This window comes from Lontra canadensis, unplaced genomic scaffold, assembly GCF_010015895.1.
Source record: "Lontra canadensis isolate GAN:19392208 unplaced genomic scaffold, GSC_riverotter_1.0 scaffold102, whole genome shotgun sequence".
NCBI lineage: Eukaryota > Metazoa > Chordata > Mammalia > Carnivora > Mustelidae > Lontra > Lontra canadensis.
The window spans coordinates 2,230,173-2,245,500 of NW_022631096.1; the positions used below are offsets into that span (position 1 = coordinate 2,230,173).

General features: G+C 43.5%; 1 protein-coding gene across 1 annotated transcript in view; it reads right to left on the bottom strand.

Moving 5' to 3' along the window:
- The window catches only part of GSR (glutathione-disulfide reductase), a 44,196-nt gene extending 40,165 nt beyond the window's left edge, over positions 1–4,031 (bottom strand). Inside the window, exon 1 of the mRNA XM_032838166.1 lies at positions 3,735–4,031. Within this exon, the coding sequence (XP_032694057.1) occupies positions 3,735–4,031 (297 nt within the window). The remainder of the gene's footprint in view (positions 1–3,734) is intronic.
- Between the last annotated feature and the right edge of the window lie 11,297 nt (positions 4,032–15,328).

Consider the following 15,328-nt stretch of genomic DNA (forward strand, 5'->3'; position numbering starts at 1 on the left):
TGGTTTCCAATGGCTGGGACGCCAGTTCCATAGGTCATAGCATGCTTGGTTTGTTTTCAACCACATTTTAGCTGACATTCACTCTGCTCCTCAGTAAAGTAAGGGTGCTGAACCGGAACAATGCTTCCCAAATTCCTACAAGGATCTGTGTGAGTCCAATCCTAAATGAAATGAAAATAACCAGGTCCATGTAGTGTTTCATAAAGCTAAAAGTATTGGGGCACCTGGGTGGCTCAGTCAGTTAAGTGTGTGCCTTTGGCTCAGGTCATGATCCTGGAGTCCTGGGATCGAGCTCCCCATCAGGCTCCCTGCTCATCGGGGAGTCTGCTTCTCTCTTTCTCTCCCTCTGTGTGTGCTCTCTCTCTAGCCCTTGCTCTCTCTCTCTCTCTCACTCTCTCAAATAAATAAATAAAATCTCTTTAAAAATTATTACAAAAATATTGCACAGAAAGTTTAGAAACTGCAGATAACACCTACAATGTAAGCTCCACAAAGACAGAGATTTTTATCTGCTTTGTTTGCTGCCGTAACCCCAACATCCAAAAAAGTACCTGTATAGGTGGCAATATGAATTAATAAGTGAGCAGACAAAAATAGAACAATTAAAAACAAAACAATCCCACTGGGGCACCTTGGTGGCTCAGTCAGTTGAGTGGCTGCCTTCGGCTCAGGTCATGATCTTACGGGTCCTGGGATCAAGCCCCACATCAAGCTCCCTGCTCAGAGGAGAGTCTGCTTCTCCCCTTCACAACTCATGATCACTCTTTCTCGCTAATAAATAAATAAAAATCTTAAAAAGCCACAATTCGTCTAACTACAGGAAGACTTTAATTTGAATCCTCAGTGTGAACTTAACCACAGCAACTTTAAAAATTCACCACACTCCAGAATCAAAATATTTAGGAAAAAAATGCTTAACGAATCAATTTTTTTTTAAAGACTTTATTTATTTGACAGAGATCACAAGTAGGCAGAGAGGCAGGCAGAGAGAGAGGAAGGGAAGCAGGCTCCCCCCTGAGCAGAAAGCCTGATTGGGGGGCGGGGGGCGTTTCCATCCCAGGACCCTGAGACCATGACCTGAGCCAAAGGCAGAGGCTTAACCCACTGAGCCACCCAGGCACCCCTTAACGAACCAATGTTAAAGAAATTTCTATTTGTCCCAAGGGATTTTTTTCACTAGTACCACTACCATAAAGCCACTTTTATGCAGTCACTCCCCTATGCAAAAACCTTTCACACAGTTCACTTATTCTTTTTAAGTAAGCTCTACACCCAATGTGGGGCTTGAACTCACTACCCCAAGATTAAGAGTCACATGCTCTACGGACTGAGCCAGACAAGAGCCCCCAGAAACTTTTTTTTTTAACCACAACCTACCCATCAGCTTCCCATATTTTACTTCTATTAGAGACACCCTCTGTTCTAAATTCAATTACACAATATAACCTGCCCCTCTGCCTTTGCCTCTGACCCTATCAAAAAATGGTACTAATCCTGTTCAGGTTCAGAAAGATACTCTCTCCTTCAAGAAACCATCTGTCCCGCGGTGCCCAGGCAGAAGTGATGATTCCAACTCTCTTCTTAGCTACTGTAATTTTTCACTATCAGCAGCAATTAACACAGACCACCTCACTTTGGAGTTAAGGTCTACATTTTCCTTCCCTACTGTATTGCAAATTCCCTGTGGGAAGGGACATTTGCCTTATAAATATTTGTATCTACCCTTTTCTCTCTGCCTACCTCAATCCAAGTACCTGGCATTTAGAATACACGAAATGAAGACATGAACAAATGAAATGATGTGCTTCAGAGGGCCTCCCTTCTCCCTGCACCTGCTTGGAAATCACTGGACATCAGAAATTTATTACTGCAACTATGGCTAGCCTAGATATCTGGAATTCTTAAATTCAAACTCCCATCTTATCGACTGTTACATATTCTCTGATATTAACAGATACCCACACCCTTCCTTGTAATTCAAAACCAAAAGCCAGTTTGAGAAGAACCCAAATGGAATGTGATGCAAGTGTGAAATAGGGGATTTCCCAACGTTTACAGGAAAAAAAAAGTTGCTGTAGCAGAATGGTACAGGCAAGGCCAGGCATTTTATAAGGAAGCTGTAAATGGCTGACCAGAACTATTCTTTGCTGGGTCTCAGATGTAATTTACCTCTTAGTGTATTCACATTCCTAAGAAGAACCTAAAAATGAGGCCAGCCCCTTCTTGAGTAATATCAGTGGGACCAAGCAAGGATGATGGATGTCACAACCATGTGACATAACACGGAAGAAGGAAAACTGAGAAAAGTAAAGAGGTACAGGGGTACCTGGCTGGCTTAGTCAGTAAAGTGTTAGACTCTTGATCTCTGGGTTGAGAATGTGAGCCCCATGCTGGGTGTAGAGGTGACTTAAAACAAAATCTTAAAAAAGAAAAGAGGTACAAAGATGAGAAATCATCAAGAGTTCTCACCAGCTGTCCAGGGGCCTCCTAGTGGCACCCCTCAATCTGCTTTCCACTGAGACAGACTAATGGAGTCTACGCTAAGATGTCAAGGAGCAAGTTGATCATTACCAGGGATTTTTCCTTTCTGCCATTCCCATTTTCATTTGAAGTAAAAAATGAGTACTGGACAATGAAGTCAGCCCTTTCACAAGCTGTCAATTTTGAGTTTGATTCATTACGCATAAGGTTATTGAGCAAGATGTTTTGTTAAGGTGATAAGAGGTGCAAAATACATGAACCCATCCCTGCCCTTAAGGAGTTCCCAATCTGGCACAATTTAAATATCAATCTCCAGAACACTGTGGAGAACACTTCCCAATCCCAGGTTACTCTTGGATACAAAATTTTAACATTAATTGCAACTATTTCACCCAAATCTTGTGACAGAAAGGCCACACCAGTAACATGGAAACAATTTTTTAATGATAAAGCTTCTCAGTCATAAGATTTTACGACCCACTTTTTTGGAAGCGGTTCTAAAATCTACCCCCTCCCCCCCCCCAAAAAAAAGACAAAACCAAAAGAAAAAGGTCTGAGAATTCAATTAAGAGTAAATCCTACATCAAGGTAATCTATAGTCAGTGGTTGTCAACCTTGGCTGCAATCAATCACCCGTGGAGCTTCTAAAAACTCCCAAAGCCCAGGCTGCTCCTGGGAGGAGTGAAATCAGAAGCCGCGGGAGTGGAACCCACAGCAGAATTTTCCCAGCTCCTCAGGTGATTGGAATGTGCGGTCAAGGGGAGAACCCCTGCTGCAAATCATTCTGCCCCTGGAAGTGAAAGGAGAGGATCAGGATCCGTCTTCCTCAAGGATCAGTACCCAATCCCGCTCCCCGACTCCCCTAACCCCACGGCAGCTGCGATTTTTCCACGGGCAGTTGTTTCACAGATCTGGGGATGAGATCAAGGATGGGTTGCCATACTCTTCCACCTTGAGGAGGGAGGATGCAGTGGAGTTCTGTTAGGTTTAACCACCTACGGTTAACACTGTCCCTGAGCTGGCACAGACCACGGCTTGGGTTTGGGAGCCGCAGGGAAGCCCTTCACACTTGTCCCCTCTAAACCTGCTGGGACCCTGATCTCAGAAGCGGGTGGGAAAGCGGAGAGCACGGCGCTGGGGACCCATCCCCGGACAGACTGACCTAGGCGCTAGGAAAGAGGACAGGCTGCCCCTGCAGAGCGCGGAGAAAGCCCGGCTGCGACATGACGCGCCGCCGGGGACCTCGTACTCACGCATGTTCCGCCCAGCTTGTGGCTCTCCACCACCGCGGCCCTAGCGCCCAGCTCCGCCGCCCTGCGGGCGCTGGCCAGCCCGCCCGAGCCGCCCCCGATCACCAGGTAGTCGTAAGAGGCCACGACGCCGGCGGCAAGCGGAGGGCGCTGCGGCTGCGGCTCCTGCCTGCAAGCCATGGCGCGGGAGACGGCGCGGATGGGCCGAGGCTGAGGCAGCGGGAAGCGGGGGAAGGCGCGCGCCACCCGCCGCCAGCTCGGCCCCGCGTTCCGGCTCAGGGCCCAGCACAGCAGGGCCATGCACGCGGAAGTGCGCGCGAAGGCGGGGGGGGGGGGGGGGGGGGGGGGGGGGGGGGGGGGGGGGGGGGGGGGGGGGGGGGGGGGCCCGGGGCGGGCGCGCCCCCCGGGGGCCCGCGCCCCCGGCCCGGGGGGGGGGGGGGCGGGGGTGCGGGAAAGGGGTGGGGCTCCCTGGCCGCCGCCCGCGGGCTCCCAGGGGAACCCGCCCCTACCCCGCCCCCACCCCGCCCCACCGCGCGCCAGCCAGCCGGCCCGGCCTAACCGACCCGGTTAGCGGGGGCTCTCTCCGCCATCACCCCAGCAGCCGGGACCCGCACCCGAGTGGTATCAACCGGATGTAGGTTTCCGAAGGCCTGTGGGGCGAGGAAGGAAGAACGCCCTCTTTTGTTTCACCCGCCTTTTCCTGAGCTGGCACCTTGGGAGTTGCCAGTGGCGTCAATTTCTCGAGGAAGGGAGGTTTGCCCTTCATTATTTTGGAGGGTGGTGTTTCTCAAAGTTTGTTCCGCAGGCCACCTGGAGGGCTGATTTGCCGATTCCTGGGCTTCAATCCAGACAGGCTAAATCGGATTCTCTGGGGGCCGGACCCCAGCCATCTATGCTTTAAACAATTCTCTAGCCTTCACGTGACTGTAAAGCACATTTAGTTTGGGAAACATTGGAATAAATATTTTGGTGATCCACAAGTTAAGCATAAAGGTAGGTTAGAGACGGAGATACAAAAGCATTTTACTCCCAAGCAAGAGAGACTGGAGTGTCGTTTTAGAGTATCTGGAACTACCAGTTGCACAGTTTGTGTGACCCAGGCCATCACCCACAGGCTGAGGGCCCTCTCTCTAGCCCGAGGAGTGAAGGTCCATGTCAGAGAAGCTGGACCCAGCACACTGAAGGGGAATGGGAACTAACTACACTCCAGTTAAAACAGTATCCACTTCTTTTTTTAAGCTTTTTTTCTTTCCTGCTTAGAAAGTAATATAGGGGAAGAAGAAGCAACAGAGTTAGGAAAATCAACATTTTGCAACTAGCCTAATGATAATTGTTGTGTCATTAAACATCAGTAAATATGAGAACCACTTGATGGGGAGAAGCTTATTTACACAATCTTAGAATATGTCCCCACAGCTTGCTATTGATCACAAAGGGAGGAAAGTAACTTTACAGGATGCCAGACTCCACCATACCCAAGTGATCAAAGTTGGATATTGCCAGTAATGAAACCATTATTGTGGGTGCTGCGATGTGATGCAGTAAGACGTACACAGCTTAACTTCACTATGTAGTATTTGTGCTGGAAATCCATAATCTGAATCTAATCATGAGGTAACACTCAGAAAAACACACACTGAGGAGAATTTTACAAAGAACTAGCCCATACTCTTTATCAATGCCTTGGGGCACCTGGGTGGCTCAGTCGGTTGGGTGTCGAAACTCTTGGTATCCACTCAGGTCATAATCCCATGGGTCCTGGGACTTAGCCCTGCCACTGTCTCTGTGCTTAGCAGAAGAATCTGCTTGAAGATTCTCTTCCTTTGCCCCTCCCCGCCCTCTTTCAAACAAGTAAATAAATCGTTAAACAAAGTAAAATATCTAGCTATCAATAAGAGCTATCAATGTCTTAAAATTAAAACAAGGCAAAGGAACTATTCTAGGTTAAAGAATATTGAAGAATTATGAGAAATAAAGACAAGGCTTGATCCTGGATGAGACTCAGAAATGGGGAAAATTCACTATAAAGGATAGTTGGTGAAATTTGAAATGTGGCCTATATATCATGGTACTACATCAAAGCAAAATTTGCTGAGTGTGATCTTTGTACTGTGGTTGTGTAAGAAAATATCCTTGTTCTAAAGAGACATACACTTAAGTATTTAGGAGTAAAGAGTCTGAGTCTGAAAAACTTGGGTGCATTTCCCACCACAGGCACTGTCATGGTCGCTCCTCCTCTCTAAGTGTCAGTTTCTTCATCTGTAAAATGGGAAAGCTGACAAAAAGGAGGTAGGCTTGTCAAATAAAGAGAATAACCTCCCGTGGAGGTGAGTCGGTGGGATAATGAGGCAGTAGATAGGTAAGTAGAGGAGCGCTGATTGGCTGGACTGTAGGCACTTTGAAAGGCGGGATGGGAGATGGGTGGAGTCCTGGAAGGCCTTGCTTGGAAGGCGGTAAGGAGTTGTTGAAGATTTCTCAGGGGTGTCTTACTATGGAAATATATGAAATGAACTGGAAATGGCGAAACTGACTGTGTAGGAGGCCAAGGCAGCAGTTTAGAGAACAAATATTTAGGAACAGATTGCACAGGCGAACCGAAGACAGATTGGAGGGAGGGTACAATAGTGACATTTTGGGGGCGCCTGGTTGGCTCAGTGGGTTAAAGCCTCTGCCTTCGGCTGGGGTCATGATCCCAGGGTCCTGGGATCAAGCCCCACATCGGGCTCTGCTTAGCAGGGAGCCTGCTTCCTCCTCTCTCTGCCTGCCTCTCTGCCTACTTGTGATCTCTGTCTGTCAAATAAAATCTCAAAAAAAAAAAAAAAAAAATAGTGACGTTTTGAACCAGGTAATACGGGAGAAAAATGATGCCATAAAATAACATAAAGAAGATAAATGGAGGTAAAGATTTATGCATCCCTGCTGGTTTTAAAGGAGGAAAGAACTTGTTACCACCTAATTACATAAACCCATCCAATATGTTGAAACTAAAGATTGATAAGGTATTGTTTGGGACTAAAATACTTTATTCTCAAATAAGTATTTTTACCTTTGCTTCTGACTTACATGGGAAGGGGAACGAGTAACCACGTCCCAGGCACTTGAAGGCTTCAAACTGTTTCTAAGTTTTCTTCAAGCAAAAAAGTTACCAACTACACTAAAAATTTAGTCAATGTAGTTAGGAAGAGGTAGTTTCAGGATGATATTAAGTGCTAGAAATGTGGGCAACTCGCTGGCATAGTCAGAAGAGCGCACAACTCTTGATCTCTGGGTCTCGAGTTCGAGTCCCACATTTCGTATAGAGATTACTTAAATAAATAAATAAATGCTGAGAATGAAAATCAACAAAGTTATTCAAGTGTGACAGTCTTGTGATGTCATTATAAATTAGCATGATTTGTGTGAAAAGAGCAGAGCCCCAAGCAGTTATTTCATCTCTTAATAATTTCATCATTGGGGGTCCCTAGGTGTCTTAATCAGTTAAGCATCTGCCTTGGGCTCAGGTTGTGATCCCAGAGTCCTGGGATGGAGTTCCCCTGTCAGGCTCCTTGCTCAGCTGGGAGCCTGCTTCTGCCTCTGCCTGCTGCTCCCCCTGCTTGTGCTCAAGCTATCGCCCTTTCCCTTTCCCTGACAAATAAATAAAAATCTTTAAAAAAAAATATTTCTTCTTGAATTGTTCTTTGAACACTAGACAAACTCAGGTGATTTCCACAGACACACTGAAATATTTGTCAAAATAATTAATAATATATATTGAAGTAAGCGCTGTGCTTAAGAGCTTTATTAGGTGCAGTACTAAGAACTTTATGTTAACCCCTCCTCAACCCAAGAAATAAATACCATTATTATCTCCATTTTATAACTGAGGATAGATAAAAACAAACAAACAAAAAAAGAGGATAAATAACTCATACAAGATTACACAGCTGTGAATGGCAGAGCTGGAATTCAAATCCTAGAGTCCTAACTCTAAGTCTATTCTCTTAACCATTACAGGAAAGAAACCATTATAGATAGTGTCCTATGGCAAAAATAAAAGATTCTAGATTTTTTAATAAAGACTTTTTTTATTTGAGAGAGAGAGCACAAGCAGGGGGAGCAGCAGGCAGAGGGAGAGGGGGAAGCAGGCACCCCCACTGACCAGGGAGCCTGATGTGGGGCTCGATGCCAGGACCCAGGGATCATGACCGGAGCCAAAGACAGATGTCCAACCAAATGAGCCACCCAGGCACCCTGATCCAAGATTTTTGTAAATGATATTTTGTGTAGGAGAAAATTTCGAGTATCATTTTTAGCTCTTCTTCATTTATCGACTTTTAAAAACCATTGAGAATTTACATGCATAAAATTTACCCACTGTGTGTATAATTAAATGGTTTTTAAATTTTTTAATTAGGGGGAACCTGGGTGGCTCAGTGGGTTAAAGCCTCTGCCTTCAGCTCAGGTCATGATCCCGGAGTCCCGGGACCGAGCCCCGATTCTGCCTCTCTGCTCAGCGGGAAGCCCGCTTCCCTTCCTCTCTCTCTGCCTGCCTCTCTGCCTACTTGTGATCTCTGTCAAATAAATAAAAATCTTTAAAAAAAAAAGATTAAAATAAAATTTTTAATTATACATATATATTTCAGGTATTCATATATGTATATTTGTATAGTGATTTAGCAATTCTATATATCACTCAATGCTCATCATAACCGTAATCCCCATCACCTATTTCACCCATTCCCCCACCCACCCACCCTCTTTTTCTATAGTTAAGAGTCTGGGATTTTTGTGGGGGGTTTTTTTTTTTGTCTTTTTTTCCTTTGTTCATTTGTTTTGTTTCTTAAATTCAACATATGACGGAAATCGTATGGCATCTGTCTTTCTCTGAATAGCTTGTTTCATTTAGCTTTATACCCTTTTTTAAAAAAATGCAGCCTCTTTTTCCCTCTGGATTCCTTCTATGGTGTAATTCGTAGGAGATGTATTCATGACTCATCAGTGACTAACTTACATCACAACTGTGTGTTCGTTGAGGTTACAGATAAAGAGCTATTATACTAGAAGGAAGGTGGTAGTCATACTTCTATAAACAATCTGTGGAGTCTGTACAGGAAATAGTTGTACACAAAGAAACTTGCATAAACAGGTTGCTCAATGAAATGTATTTCTCATGATGCATATGTAAAGTTAATTGCAGTGATTTATGAGGATAAAAATAATATGAGGAAAGGAATAAAATAAATATTACTCGGTTATGCAATATCAGTGTTTAATATTGAGGAAATGATAAACACTAAGTAGCTGTAACTGAATGTGAGATTAACGAAAAGAGAGTTACAATAAGCAAAAGGAATTTTTCTGAAAAGAACAGCAAGTCAGCTTTGTTAGGAAGTTGGACACTATCTCAGAAGGCCCATCTAGGGGTTAATCACACATGTACTCAATGGCTCTTTCACCCTTTGGGCCTCTACTCAATTTTGTTGCCAATGTATTTTGATGGGGGAGATTATTAAAAGCTTTGGAAATAACACTGATACATTTATTCTGAATCTACATATGTTATTATTTCTGTAACTGTTTACTTTCAAAATGTATTTGCAATATTTAAGATAAACAAAATATAAAGAACAATGCAGTGAACATCCAGACCTCTCAGCTGAAGACATGAAGTCCCGCCATACTGGTCATTCCATATAGCTATTCTAGTTACATCCTCCTCCCTCTCTCTCTTTGTGACCCTTGATCTCAGGGTCATGAGCTGGAGTCCCACATTTGGCATAAAGTTTACTTAAAAAGAAAAATAAAGGAGGGGCACCTGGATAGCTCAGTTGGTTAAGCATCTGACTTTTGGTTTTGACTCCAGTCATGATCTCAGGGTCATGGTATCAAGCCCCATGTTGGGCTCCCTTCTCAGCACAGTCTACCTCTCCCTCTCCCTCTGTTCCTCCCCCCGCTCTCTCTCTCTCAAATAAATAAATAAAATCTTTTTTTTAAAGGGAGAGAAAAGAAAAAAAGGAATAGAATCCAGCGATAAAAAGGAATATCTATACACGCAACGATTTGTTTGTTTCTCAAGGTTATAATGAATGAAAAGAGCCAATCTCTAAAGGTTACACGCTGTATGATTCCACTTGCATAATACTCTTGAAATGACAAAACTAAAGAGATAGAGATCCTTTAATGATTGCCTGTTTGGTGGTGGTGAAGGATTAAAAAAAAAAATGAGGTGATTGTGAATATAAAATCGTAAGACAAGAGATTCTTGTGATGGAACTGTTATGTATCTTGACTGGTGATGGTCACATGAATGAACACAAGTGATAATATTGCATAGAACCAAATACACACACACACACACACGATTGCATGTAAAACTGGTGAGATCTGAATAAGATTGGTGGGTTGTGTCAATATTGATTTCCTGTTTATGATATTGATTTCCTATTTATGATATTGTACCATGGTTATGCATGAATTTATCATTGGCGGAAACTGGGTAAAGGATATACGTGATCTCTCTGTATTACTTCCTATAACGTGAACTTATAATTATCTTAAAATAAAAACTTAAAAACAGTTACAATGTGTGAACAAAGACTAATCCAAAGGCTACATTTTTTATAATTCCATTTATTAAAGTCCTAGAACAGGCAAATTTAATCCAAGATAGAAAAAAATATCAAAACAATGGTTATTTTCTGGGCAAAGTTTTGTCTGGATAGAGATATGGGTTGCACTGGTGTATGGTATTATAAAGAAGACAACAGGCGCTACCCATATGGAATCACTGGGCTAAGCCCTGCATCACCAAACTGAGTTTGGCTTTCCCAGAAGTGGAATTGCCTGTTTTCAGCACTTAGGTAACCTGCCAGAAGGACCACTGTCATCCCCTAAAAGAAAGTAACCTTTCAATAACAAACCTTTTTTTTTTTTTTTTCTTGCCTAGAATAACTTCCTTGTACCCTCCCCCCTCTGGCTATAAAAGTCTTTGATTTTGTCTAGCAACTCAGAGTTCCTTTGTATCTGCTGGATTGGATGCTGCCCAATTCAAATAGATTTTTGCTCAAACACTTAAAATTTTCAATATGCCTCAGTTTATCTTTTAACAATGTTTATATTGGAACTCAAGGAATGATACAGTTTAGATATTTAGGTTTCTTTGTAGTTAAAGATAGGCATGCCGAAATAGGCATACCACATGAAGTATACATATTCATATGATATAATGATATGCACACTGGAGTATTTTGGGGGAGGTGTACTGATGTCTGTGACTTTTTTTTTTTTTTTTTTTTTTTTTAGATTTTATTATTTTAGAGAGAAAGAGAGCATGGGATGGGAAAGGGGCAAGAGGAGAGGGAGAAGCACACCTGCCCTAAGTAGGCTCCCTACCCACGGCTTGATCCCAGGACCTCAAGATCATGACCTGAGCCAAAGATAGAAGCTTAAACGACTGAGCCACCCAGGTGCCCGTTGTTTATGTTTTAATGGTTAAGTAGGTTCCACACCCAGCATGGAGCCCAATGTGGGGCTTGAACTCACAACCCTGAGATCAACATTAGCTGAGATCAATGGTGAGCTACTTAACTGATTGAGCCACCAGGATCTCTTAATGTCTGCCACTCTGAAATGCATCAAAAAAGACAGGTTAAGGGGCGCCTGGGTGGCTCAGTGGGTTAAAGCCTCTGCCTTCGGCTCAGGTCATGATCCCAGAGTCCTGGGATCGAGCCCCGCATCAGGCTCTCTGCTCCGCGAGCCCCGCATCGGGCTCTCTGCTCCGCGAGCCCCGCATCGGGCTCTCTGCTCCGCGGAGGGCCTGCTTCCTCCCCTCTCTCTGCCTGCCTCCCTGCCTGCTTGTGATCTCTCTCCCTGTCAAATGAATAAATAAAATCTTTAAAAAAAAAAAAAAAAGGTTAAAAAAGAAGGTTGATAGCTATGTGATAAAATACATATAATAAAATGTGGTGAGTATATGGATACTCAATAAATTTTTTCAACTTTTCTGTATGAGAAATTTCTTTTTTTTTTTCTTTTAAAGTTTTATTAAGTAATTTCTACACCCTACGTGGGGCTCAAACTTATGACCCCAAGGTCAAGAGTCACTGCACTTCTGACTGAACCAGCCAGGCACTCCTTGTCTGAAAAATTTCTTCATAAAATATTGAAAGCTATTAGCTAGTTGATTTTTTAAATAATTTTTTTTAAAATAAGTAATCTCTATACCCCACATGGGGCTCAAACTCTCAATGCCAAGATCAAGAGTTGCATGTTCCAAGGGGCGCCTGGGTGGCTCGGAGGGTTGGGCCTCTGCGTTTGGCTCGGGTCATTGTCTCAGGGTCCTGGAATCGAGCCCCGCATCGGGCCCTCTCTCGGCGGGAAGCCTGCTTTCCCCCTTCTCTCTGCCTGCCACTCTGCCTGCTTGTGATCTCTCTCTCTCTGTCAAATAAATAAATAAAATCTTTAAAAAAAAAAAAAAGAGTAGCATGTTCCACCGGCTGAGCCATGCAGGTGCCCCAACTAGTTGATTTTTTTTTTTTAATGCAAAAATTCCAATATTAAGTAACAAAAGCAGTTTGGATACACTTAATGTATATAATTCAGGCTACATTATACTAAACAGTCTCTTTACCAAATATGATTATATATAATTTTTAAATGTTGACAAGTCTACATTTTTATACATGAACAGGTTGCATCACTTGTTAAGAAAAATGTTTAATTTGTGTTTTAAGAATATTAATGGTTTAGGGCACCTGGGTGGCTCGGTCGTTTAAGCATCTGCCTTTGGTTCAGGTCATCATCCTGGAGTCCAGGATCAAACTCCACATTGGGCTCCCTGCTCAGCAGGAAGTCTGCTTCTCCCTCTCCCTCTACCCCTGCCCCATGTTCTCTCTCTCTCAAAAATAAATAAAATCTTAAAAAAAAAAGAACATTGATAGTTTCATATGAACTATCTAGATTTTAAAACTCCTTTCTCTTATACTATACCCAAGTATGTTCATAAGATTATATTGTAGGAATTGAGACATCTAGCCCATAGTTTATAAGATTATATTGTGTTCATAAGATTATATTGTAGGAATTGAGACATCTAGCCCATAGTTTAATTATCATCACTTAGAACTACATCAATCACCATAATGACTCCATTACTTGTCTCAGGAAATTCTCGCCCACAAGTAAGGCTCTCAGTTAGTACATAACTTAATTGTTAGCTTTATATTTTCCTGAAAATCCATTTATTTGAACAATAGGTTGTTCATCTGGGTAAAAAGTTTCCCTCTCAGGTACTGAGAAGTTGAACTAATGACTCAACTGGAAAAACTCCTTGCTTACCAAAAAAGGAAGCTAATCTGTTCTCAAGTCCTTCATTTTGCTCAGCCCACCAGTCCTTAACTATTATACCATGCACTATGTCCATTCCCAGTGAGGTACCCACAAAGGAATTGAGAAGGCCACCTTAAACTACCTTAATCTAAACTCCAAAACCCTATAAAAACCACCCTTGACCATCTCTCTGAGAAACTAATAAGGGCACCTGGGTGGCTCAGTGGGTTAAGCCTCTGCCTTCAGATCAGGTCATGATCTAAGAGTCCTGGGATCAAGTCCCGCATCAGGCTCTCTGCTCATCGGGGAGCCTGCTTCCCCCCTCTCTCTGCCTGCCTCTCTGCCTACTTGTGATCTCTCTGACAGAGAGATCAGACAGAGACAGATCACAAGTAGGCAGAGAGGCAGGCAGGGAGAGAAGGGGAAGCAGCTCCCCGCTGAACAGAGAGTCTGATGCGGGGCTCGATTCCAGGACCCTGGGATCACGACCTGAGCCGAAGGCAGAGGTTTAACCCACTGGGCCACCCAGGAGCCCCTCAAATAAATAAAATCTTAAAAAAAAAAGAAAACCTAAGATTTTTGTCAAAATAGTATTCTCTCTTAAAGCAGTAAGTGAGAAATTTGGTTTTATTCCAGAGCGGGTTATTTTGGCAGTCTTTTTATGAGGAGTTAGCCATAGACAATCACAGTGAAGAGACTTCAGAATGGACAAAGTTTGGGAAATGTATGACCTCAAGCAAATCTGGAGTACTTATAAGCTTCCACTTTATTGTCTTGACAGAAACTCACTGGCGCCATCAATAGATGAAATTAGGAATATAGGAAGCCAGGGGAAAAAAAAAAAAAAAAAAAAATACCCAAAGGAGGAAATCGTAACAAAATGATGATGGAGTCTTCATGCAGACAACTAATGAGAATCGCTGAATGAATCAATATATTTAATTATTTAATCGGTATGTCATGTTATAATTTATATTCCTTCGTCTGGACTGATTTTGAGATTGTGCCCTCCTATTTTGTATTTTCACTTTCAGGACAAAGTTCTTAGCCTATATACAAAACAAAGTTCCCCGTAGGCCTAGCTCTAACCTAACTACACACCTCCACTTTAAACTGCACTCTTTTAAACCATTAAATATTTAATATTTAAACTATTTAAACCATTACATATTTAAACTGGTATTTCCTCTGCATTCAGTTTCCTAAATTTGAAATCTCACTATTCCTTTGTTCCTCACTGGCCCCCTTAATTCCTGACATTTACAACACAATTTGAAGGCGTTCCCCCAAGCCCTTGGGGTAAGGTTTGCCAGCACCCTGTGTGTATCCCTATTACAGCACTCAGGTGCTGTATTGTATTTATCCGTTTACAGGGCTAGTAAACTGAGTTTTTTGAGGACAGATTCAGTAACTTACATGTATTTGAATCTCCCGTAGTTCTGCAGTACCGGGCAAAACTGTGGGGTTCAATAAATGTGTTAGAATACACGGAAAGGTGAGGTGGGAGGACTGATGGATGGGTCAGAAAACGAAATTTCAAAGCATTAAACTTCGTAAATTGTGGGGACCATCAGAGCTTAACTGAGTTGCAGCTGCTTAGAAACGCCACAGAGGTGAGTCATGCGATGGCAGTGAGGTCATAGAACTGTGAGGCCAAATTAGGCCTTCAACAGTCACACCTGCTCTGGCAAAACTGAGGCACAGGGCAAGGAGTAGCAGGACTCCAGGGTCTCCAGGACCCGGAATTTGGTTCAGGCCCCACTTTTCAAGCATCAACCCATAGGAACAAGAGGCTGCAGAAGGGGCCAGGAACCGTTAGGGAGGTAAGGAAGATCCTTCAGAAGAGTAGTGCTTAGTAGCTCCCACCCATAAGCCCACAATCACCCACTGCGGACACAAGGCAGATCACGAGGCAAGAGGCTGCCTTCTGACAGTCAGCTGCCCCTACACTTTCTCTTCCGGTATTTTACTTTCGAGAGTTCTTTTTCACAGCTTCCAGAGTCCAACAGCCGAAGGGACGAGCGCTGCGGGCCCTGTCGCCAGGGAGCTGCAGCCAGCGCCCAGGCTTTGCTTTCACAGGATTTGGCTAGGCGGGCTGCCAGACACACCATCTCTCTGGACAACATGTGACGTGGGGAGGTGACCTGCATTTCTTCTGATATAAGACTACAGATTATGAGTTCTAAAACAGGGGCGATATCAGTCGAACCAACGACCCAGCTTCAGGACCTAGCGGCCCCCGGAAAAAACCGTCCCTTAGGAAGGGATCCCCACCATCGCCCGAAGGAAGG